Genomic DNA, 9,723 nt, shown 5'->3' on the forward strand with positions numbered 1-9,723 from the left:
CTCTCAAGCAAATCTCAGAATGTGGGTCACTCTTGCCCTCCTGTGGCCCCTGGGGCTGTGCCAGCTCACCGGTACGACCCACCTGGGGTGTCTACTAGACTAGGGCATGGGTGGGGAGGCCCAGGTGTGAGGGCCAAGGCAGAGTATCTCTGCCTCTTCCCTGTTCTCCTCCACAAAACTGCCCCTCCTCCTGAAGCCTACCCCTCAAGTCAAAGGTTCCTTATATGATGACCTCGATGGGTCGTGATGCCCTCACAGGCCTTCTGACAGTTTCTGTGGCAGGGTAAATATAGAAACGTGCTGTCCCCAGAGAAATTTCCCTACCAGTTCTCCACCAGACATCAATCTCTTTGGTTGTCTGAGAAAGTCTGACCGTATAGTCTATATGTACTCTAATCGGTGCTCTGATCCCTGGGTGGGCAGTGCAGCAGGTACACCCAGACCGAGCATCTCTACAGGAGATGTGGTGTACACACAACCTCACCTGGCTGGCACATGTTCCTGTGGGGGTTGCCAACTACGTACAGTGGAGCATTTTCCCAGATGTAAGTAATACCGGTGACCTGGGACGCCTTCAGGGACGCACAGTTCTCACTGTTGAGGACAAGTGTAAGGTCATCCCTGGACAAGTGTGCAGGACGGTTCTGAGCTTTATAAATGTAGCCTTACCCTTTGGGCTACAGGATGCTTTCATTCAGACCTTTCCTGATTGGCCTCCTAACAAAACACAAGTGCATTTTTGTTGGCAAATTGTAAATGGAGCGGTTTGAGGAACAGGGCCACTCTTGAACCGCACCTGCAAACCCAGGCACCACTGTGCTATCATGTAGACATCTATATCGGTCCCCTCAGACACATCCCTTACTGAGTTGCTGAGTACTAGGGGAGAGGGTGTTGCCATATTGATGGGAAGACCGTAAGAACGAAGGGGGGGTGGTGATGAAGTGCTAATGAGACTGAAGGGCTGAGAAGATGGTGTCCCAGGAGGTTGGGTTGATGTGAGCCTAGACTTGGTACCCAGAACCTGGTTCTGAGTCTCCTGATAACTCTGCTTCAGTATTTGGCCTTGTTCTAATCTACGCAACAGTATCAGAGGGCTAGACTTCAGTGTGGTTGAAACAGGCAGTATAAATGGGGCCCAAGAGGGGTTGCCAAGGTGGATGGGGTTCTAAACCAATTTATATTAGATTATTTTTTTTCCCAAAACTTGAAAGACATTTTCATTAAAACCTCAGAAGTGACACACTGCAAGAGATATTTTCTCTGTTGTGGAAAGGAGAGATGGAGAGGATCATGATTGCAATTCCTTTTGGGTTCTACTGTTTTCCTGGAAATGGTCAAGAGACTTCCTCATCTGCTGCAGCCGTAGGCTCTAGGGATTGCTTTTGCAGCCAGTGTCCCTTCTCTAGGGACTCATAGAAGTGATGGGCCAAGGCTGTGTTTTGGATGTCAAGTAGATTAAATGTCTTTAGCCAGAAACTGGGAGAGACATGAGAGAGGACAATACTGGCAGGAGACTGTGCACAGCAGAAGTGACTGATCATTTCTGATTCTCTTTGTAGCAGCAGTGGCTCCCATTTCTCCTCCTACACCTGGTCACTACCATGTCCTCTACCGAGGGTGTGGAGAAATGCAATTGGGCCGGCATGGGGAGACATACTTCCTGGTTGGTGGCTACCGGGTCTACGGGGATGTTGCTTTGGCCACGCCAGCAAAGGTGGAAGCAGAGAAGCCAGTCCCCAGACGTGCTCCCAAGAGAAATCATGCTCCGGAAAGGTCGGACAAAGACCTGGGTTTCCCCAGACCCAAAATCCGGCGATTGAAGCATTCAAGCAGCTCAGGAATACAAGGTGCTTTGATTCTCAAGCAGGGTGGCCCAACCTCTGGGCACATCCCCTCTGCAACAGCCCCAGTAAACGAATGTCCCATCTTTGCTTTTTCAAGGTCGGCAACAGGGAGTCCCCTCCTAAAGAAAGTTCTCTCTCATTGCCACACTATCAAAGACTGCCCCAAATGTGATTCCTTCCTTGGGCCTGATCAGGCTAAGGGAAGAGTTGTCTCTTTCCTTCTCTGAGTTGGACCAAATCGTCTTAGAAACACCTCTTCACACTGTTGACCATGTTCTTCATGGGGGCTGCTGCTGAGCATTTATCTCATCCTTTCATCGTGGATAGAGAGAGGATTCTAATGCTGTTTACTTCTAGGGGAGAGGGGAGTGTAATGATTATGCTGTCATTTTGTATTATGCCCTTTTGTCATGAATTTGTTTTCAATTTCATGTTAAAATGGGCCCACCATTCCCACTTTTTTAGGTCATTCAGCACCCTCATTCTGCACCTTTAACATCTCTCTCAGTATCACTTGGAAATGTTTGAAATGGCATGAGCTTGTCCTCACATTCCTATCAGCTGTAAATCTGGAGCCCCGACATGAACCTAACCATTGAGTGGAACACCTCTCCACTACCTGTGTAACACTGGGTAGGCCCCTTAACCTCTTGGTTTTATAAGTCCTCAGTTGTAAAAATGTGAGGGTACTATGAATTTATATTTTGACCAGGACAAGGTTGAGAACAGTGTGCTTTGCTTTTATTCTTCCAAACTGGAATGTCTTCTCTCTCTTCCCCGTGGGGCTAAATCTCACGTGTCCTTCTGTCCCATAGCCAAGGAGCCTTCCCTGATTCACCAGTCCACAGAATTCTCTGCCTCTTAGGGTGAGTGTCATACAACCTAGCTGTGTCTTACATTAATCTTGCCTCTCAAGCGAATCTGAGAATGTGGGTCTCTCTTTCCCTCCTGGGGCCACTCGGGCTGGGCCAGCCCACTGGCACGCCCCAGGTGGGGTGTCTACTAGACTACGGCATGGGTGGGAAGGCCCATGTGTGTGTGGCCAGGCAGACTACCGCAGACTCCACCCCGCTCTCCTCCACAAAACTGCCCCTCCTCCTGAAGCCTGCCCCTCAAGTCACAAGGTTCCTTATATGACCTCACTGGGTAGTGATGCCCTCACAGGCCTTTTGACAGTTTCCATGGCAGGGTAACTATGCAAACGTGCTGCCCTCAGAGAAACTTCCCTACCCTGGAGGGAACTTCTTTCCCTGGAGAAAGTTCTCCACCAGATACCAATCTCTTTGGTTGTCTGAGAGAGAATATCTGACCAGATCTTCTATATTTACTCTAACCTGTCCTCTGCTCCCTGGGAGGACAGTGCAGCAGGTACACCGAGACTGGGCATTTGTACTAGATGCATGGTAGACACACAACCTTCCCTGGCTGCGACTTGTTCCTCTGGGGCTTTCCCACCACATGCAACTGAGCACTTTCCCAGCTCTAATACCTGCGACCTGGGACATCTTCAGTGACCCACAGTGCTCACTGCTGAGGACAAGTGAAAAGTTATCCCTAGACAAGTGTGCAGGAAGGTTCTGATCTTTATAAATATAGTCTTCCCCTTTGGGCTACAGGATGCTTCCATTCAGACCCTTTCCTAATTGGCCTCTTAGCAAAAGACAAGTGCATTTTTGTTGGCAAATTGTAAATGTAACAGTTTGAGGAAGAGGGCCACTCTTGAACCGCACCTTCAAACGCAGGCACCTCTGTGCTGTCAGGTAGGCGTCTATATCGGTCCCCTCAGACACATCCCATCCTGAGTTGCTGAGTACTAGGGGAGAGGGTGGTGCCATATTGATGGGAAGACCAAAAGAACGAAGGGGGGTTGATGCAGTACTAATGAGACTGGAGGGCTGAGGAGATGGTGTCCCAGGAGGCTGGGTTGATGTGAGCCTAGACTTGGGACCCAGAACCCAGTTCTGAGTCTCCTGATCACTCTGCCTCAGTATTTGGCCTTGTTCTAATCTACATAAAAGTATCAGAGGGGGTTCTTAACCAATTTATATTAGATTTTTTTTTTCCAAAACTTGAAAGACATTTTCATTAAAACCTCAGAAATGACAGACTGCAAGAAATGTTTTCTCTGTTGTGGAAGGGAGAGATGGAGAGGATCATGATTGCAGTTTCTTTCGGGTTCTACTGTTTTCCCTGGGAACGGTCAGGAGACTTCCTCATCTGCTGCAGCCGTAGGCTCTAGGGATTGCTTTTGCAGCCAGTGTCCCTTCTCTAGGGACTCATAGAGGTGATGGGCCAAGGCTGTGTTTTGGATGTCAAGTAGATTAAATGTCTTTAGCCAGAAACTGGGAGAGACATGAGAGAGGGCAATACTGGCAGGAGACTGTGCACAACAGAAGTGACTGATCAGTTCTGATTTTCTTTGCAGCAGCAGTGGCTCCCGTTTCTCCTCCTACACCTGGTCACTACTTTGTCCTCTACCGAGCGTTTTGAGAAGCGCAGTTGGGCCGGCATAGGGAGACATACTGCCTGGTTGGTGGCTACCGGGTCTACGGGGATGTTCCTTTGGTCACGCCAGCAAAGGTGGAAGCAGAGAAGTCGGTCCTCAGACGTGCTCTCAAGAGAAAGCACACTCTGGGAATGTTGGACAAAGATCTGGGTTACCCCAGACCCAAAATCCGGCAACTGCAGCATGCTGCCAGGAGGCGGACCCCACAGAATCTTGCAGGTGAGCCATCGTAAAGAGAGGGCAATGGCTTAACTGCCTAAGGCAGCAAATGTCTCTTTCTGCATTGACACCCCCCATCCCCGGCCAACTGTCACAGATTAGAACCTGCGTCGTTCTGTCTGAGCCTTCCCCACCCAGGAGCCTCCTTCTACACTAAATGGCCATAAGCAAGGAGCCTCAGAAACTGAGGTTTGTAATGAGAGTCTGCCCTGAACATCCCAGGAATGAAGCTTGCCTGGAAGAAAACCTGACGTTCTCTGCTCAATCCTCAGGGGCCCTTCTGTGAGCCAAGGAGGATGCAGGAGCAGAGTCAGAGTGCAAAGAAGACTTAGCAGTCTACCAAATGGGCCCCTGCCCTGAGCCATTGTCAGTGGCCACCACCACAAACCAGGGGGGAGCTGGGCTTTTTGAAACAGAAAGCAGCAATCTGTGGCTTCCCAAAGAGCCTTCTGCCTGGGGTCTCAGGAGGCAGGATCGAAAGGCCCAGGAAGACCTGCTCCCTGAAGCAAGAACAGGATGTAGAGTTAAGCAGTATGCACCCTGCCCCGAGTTTCACATGCTCCTTTATTGCCAGCCCTTTCTGTCCCCAGTGGGATCCCTAACTGCTCAATAAATTTTTTTGTGTAACAGACTTCTAGGGTCGCCAGTACTCAGATTTAGGTCACAACCCCTGTGCTAGGCACTCCTGCCACCCGGGAAAGGTTCCAAAGGTGGAATAGCTCCAGGGGGTGACAGGGATCAGAGCCAAATCTTGAGAGGCTGGGGATGAAGGAGTTTGGGCACAGTTCCTAAAGCATCTCAGTGGTTGAGCTTCTGTGAGAAGGCACATCCCCAGTGTGTGTGTGTGTGTGTGTGTGTGTGTGTGTGTGTGTGTGTGTGTGTGTGTGTGTGTATGTGTGTGTGAATGGTAGAAGCAAATTCTCATACTGTGCAGCAGTCCCATAGGGAAACCCACTCATTAATATAAAAAACTACTTGGGGGGACTTCCATGGTGGTCCAGTGGGAAGACTCCATGCTCCCAATGCAGGGGACCTGGATTCTATCCCTGGTCAGGGAACTAGATCCCTCATGCATGCCGCAACTAAGAAGCCTGCACGCTGCAACTATGAGCCCACATGCTGCAATGAAAATCCCACAACTAAGACTCAGCACTGCCAAAATAAATAAATATTTTAAAAAAAGATCTTTAAAAACTTTTTAAATAAAAAAATATATAAAATTACTTGGGGATGCACACATAAGGATTGGCCCTCTAAGTGCTTTGAACACCCAGAGGAATTTTATACTGCCAGAGGGAGAAACTGAGACACATGAAAAAGGTGAAATAACTCTAGGGTAACACCTAGAGGAGTTTAGCTCACAAACAGCACACTGACCCACCACACAGTTTTCATAGTCTCACAAACCAACTTTAAAATGGGAAAGTCCCCCAAACAGGAGAAAAAAGGGGCACCAGACAGCCATCGCTGACTAACAGTCCAACTGAATTTATGTATGTATGGAATATATACTTGCCAGAACTTACTTAAATGGGAACTAAAGGAGATCTTGCCCTGAAATGGTCAAGATAAGGCTTTATTGACATTCCAAATTGGTTTTTGCATATGCAGTTGGAGAAAACTGGCTTTTTTTTTTTTTTTTTTTTTTTTTGCGGTACGCGGGCCTCTCACTGTTGTGGACTCTCCCGCTCTGGACGCGCAGGCTCAGTGGCCATGGCTCACGGGCCCAGCCGCTCCGCGGCATGTGGGATTTTCCCAGACCGTGGCACGAACCCGTGTCGTGTCCCCTGCATCGGCAGGCAGACTCTCAACAACTGCACCACCAGGGAAGCCCTTAAAACTGGCTTGATAAAACACCTTTTCAGAATTCTGATCTTAAGGGAACAAAAAGTCTTTCTAGGTGGAGCTTACATTTAACTCCCCTGTGCCTTTGAGATGTAAATGTTCTACCAGTCTTCTCAGGGAACTCTTACCTACACCATTTCCAAGTCCTGAGACTGGGAAAAAAAAGGAGGGTGAGGGAAGAAGCCATTTTAAACTCAAATGAGTAAACTTGTTTCAACTGTTATTCATAAACTAGTGAGTTTTACATTGTAGTACCTGATTCATGACAAAATTTTAAAATGAAAACTATGAGCTCTCTGTCTGTGTCTATCTGGATGTATGTGTGTATATGTATGTACATTATTAATATATATTTCTAACTTTGGATGGTATTGTCAAAATTAACTTATGAATGAACTCTATTTACTTGACTTAAAGAAAATTAAATATTTATATAAATTTTCAGAAATGTAATAAGAGTTAGCCCAAATAAATTTCAAGTTCATATGAGCTGGGAAATATTAAGTATTAAATTAGTATTTGATATTAAAATTAGTTTGTTGGTTTAATTAATACAGACATGTCTTCAGAGTCATCAACATTAAGTATAATACTTTTATTGTACTTAGGATTACTAAAAGTCAAATAAGATCATATTATCTACGTTTATAAAATTTGTCAACAAGTATAACTTGGTATGATAATATTTTTGTAAGTACATTAAATGCAAATAGGGTAATAGATTTTCGGTTAACTCTTTAAGAATAATTATGCTTTATGATACATCTATTGAAAATTAGTTATCCCAAACCTTTTTGGTAACTTGAAATGTTAGAGTTTTGCTAAATTGTTTAATGCTAGAAATTTATTGAATGTCTAGCTCATTTCCAAACAAGATAAAATACTGAAACAGTAATTACCAGACATAGGCTTCCTTTTACAGAGAAACTAAAGATGTTTAGGGCTATTAATTAAAATTTTTGATGCCACCTTGAGAAATTTTCTATAAAAGGCAGATATTTTTAGAAACTATAAATAATATTTATAAATTTGCAAATCTCCAGAATGCTAATGTAAAAGAGAGTTCAAAATTACTTACTTCTTAATTTTCACTAGAAATTAGGCTTTTAAAGATTAAGAATTCTAATTAATATATGTAATTAAAACTACTAAAAGTAATAAGGAAAACATTTGTGTATGCAAAGAAAAAAGTATAAGAAATAGAAATAAATTTTGTTAAGGGAAAATAAAGTAAATGTGTCCTAAAGAGAGATTAAAAAAGATAGAAAAATAGACAAAGAAACCATAGAACAAAGTCTGAAAATAAAAAAAGAAGTTGTAGAAAGTTTATGGAAAAGAAACCATGAGAAAAAGAGTTGCATTGTATGGGTAAATGTTATTAATATAAATGTTCTGGAAATTATATAAAATCTCTAAATTTGAATATATCCTGGTGTAGTGTTATAATTCTAGCTATTAACTTAAAATGCATTATATCACAGAAATAACCAAATTTCTTTGTTAATTACATTATAATCGGATCTTCAACCATTCCATTTTAAGTCTTTTGTCATTTATAGTTAAATGACAAAAGAGTTATTGTTTTACTCTGACACTTTTACAAGAATGAATATCTTCAAGAAGATTCATAGGAAGGATTTTTTTGACAAAAATAGGTTTCTGATAACTTTCAGGTCTACAGAAATGAAATGGAAAACCTGATAGCTTTATAAACTGCTAACAAGAGATCAAGATGAACAAGTATTCATTAAATAGTGAAACTGTGCACCTCAGACTGGGACTTGAACCCATGTGCTGGACTCAAACCCAGCCAAAACTCAGATTGGGAGTCGAACCCAGGTGGCTGGGACTCAAACCTGGCCAAAACCCTGATTGGGTCTTGAACCCATGCAGCTGAGTTTCGAACCTGGCCAAAACCTACAGTTTTCCAACTGAGATCACATACCTGGTTTCAGGACTTAATGAAGCTCAGGTTCTTGATGTCTCATCACAGAAAGAATTCAGTGAGAGACAAAGTGATAGGTAAGAAGTGGATTTATTTAGAGAGAAACACGCTCCACAGACAGAGTGTGGGCCATCTCAGAAGGTGAGAGCAAGACCAGGGTATGGGTTTGTCAGTTTTTATAGGGGTGGGTAATTTCATAGGCTAATGAGTGGGAGTAGTATTCCAGCTATTTGGGGAAGCAGTGGGGATTTCCAGGAATTGGGCCATTACCCACTTTTTGATCTTTATGGTTGGCCTTGGAACTGTCATGGCACCTGTGGGTGTGTCATTTAGCTTGCTGATGTGTTAAAATGAGCATATACTGAAGCTCAAGGTCTAGTGGAAGTCCACTTGTCTGCCATCTTGGACCCATTTTGTTCTAATCAGTTTATATCATGTCCTCCGGCTATGTCATTCTTTCAAAGGTTGTGCCCTGCCCCCTTCCCTCCTGTTTCAATAGGACTGAATGAACTGATGCTTATGCCCATAACTTATATAATTTTTTGTCTGAAATATTACTGGCTTTTTAATCTTTGTTTTCTAGACATGAGAAAACCTTTCCCCTTAAGCTAACTGTGACTTGGAGAAATTTAATAAAGTATACTTTGTTAAACAAATATAAAATATTTACCTTTTTCTCTCTATATGATCTATCCAGAATTTGAAAACTCTTAGTGAGTATTCTTGCTTTTATAGCAATATAGATATTTATGTAAATTCCAAAAGAATCTGTTCTTTTTATAAGAGGATGCAATTGGAAACTTTTGTTATATTACCAAGGCTTTGACAGAAATGTCATATTTGGGAGAGATAAGCATAGACTCAGATATCAAAGACAGCTTTAAAGAACTAAGATGGACTTTATGGAGGCATAAAACATCTTGGAAAACAGCCTGATGCCTTGCTTAAAGGGCTCCCAACACTTTACTAGGTGAGTATGGAAAGTCATTTCCTGGCTGAAGTTTATTTGGGCCCTGCGTCTTAGACTGTATAACTTCCTTTGTGACCTATAAATCTTCCAGAATAGACATCCTATCTCTGAAATTAAGTGGAGCCCTCTGGGGTTCCCAGGGACTGAAATCATGTGGGGCCTGGGCATCATGGCCTCCTTTTGTCCACCATTTCTTATAGGCAAGTCTCCAGTCTCCATGACATTCCCTGAGTTCCAAAGGGCTGATTCAAACAGTAGCTAATCAAGGGAGGAACAGCCAAGAAACCACCTGGGGCAAGATTAAAAGGACAAGAGAAACTCATCAAGATTAGGAGATGACCACTGGAGATGAGATTAAGGGAGTGCAAGCCCTGCTCACACCCTAATCTTG

The 9,723-nt window shown here is 43.9% G+C and overlaps 1 protein-coding gene and 1 pseudogene across 1 annotated transcript; both read left to right on the forward strand.

The window, feature by feature from the left end:
- The first annotated feature begins 236 nt into the window (after positions 1–236).
- On the forward strand, positions 237–2,074 carry LOC132440312 (DPEP2 neighbor protein-like). Its single transcript, XM_060035262.1, has 3 exons — positions 237–283; positions 328–431; positions 1,563–2,074. The coding sequence occupies exons 1-3, from the start codon at positions 237–239 to the stop codon at positions 2,072–2,074; spliced, it is 663 nt and encodes a 220-aa protein (XP_059891245.1).
- A 44-nt stretch (positions 2,075–2,118) lies between these two features.
- On the forward strand, positions 2,119–4,586 carry LOC132440313 (DPEP2 neighbor protein-like; annotated as a pseudogene).
- Positions 4,587–9,723: the final 5,137 nt, after the last annotated feature.

The sequence above is a fragment of the Delphinus delphis genome, chromosome 17, assembly GCF_949987515.2.
Source record: "Delphinus delphis chromosome 17, mDelDel1.2, whole genome shotgun sequence".
NCBI classification, from domain to species: Eukaryota; Metazoa; Chordata; class Mammalia; order Artiodactyla; family Delphinidae; genus Delphinus; species Delphinus delphis.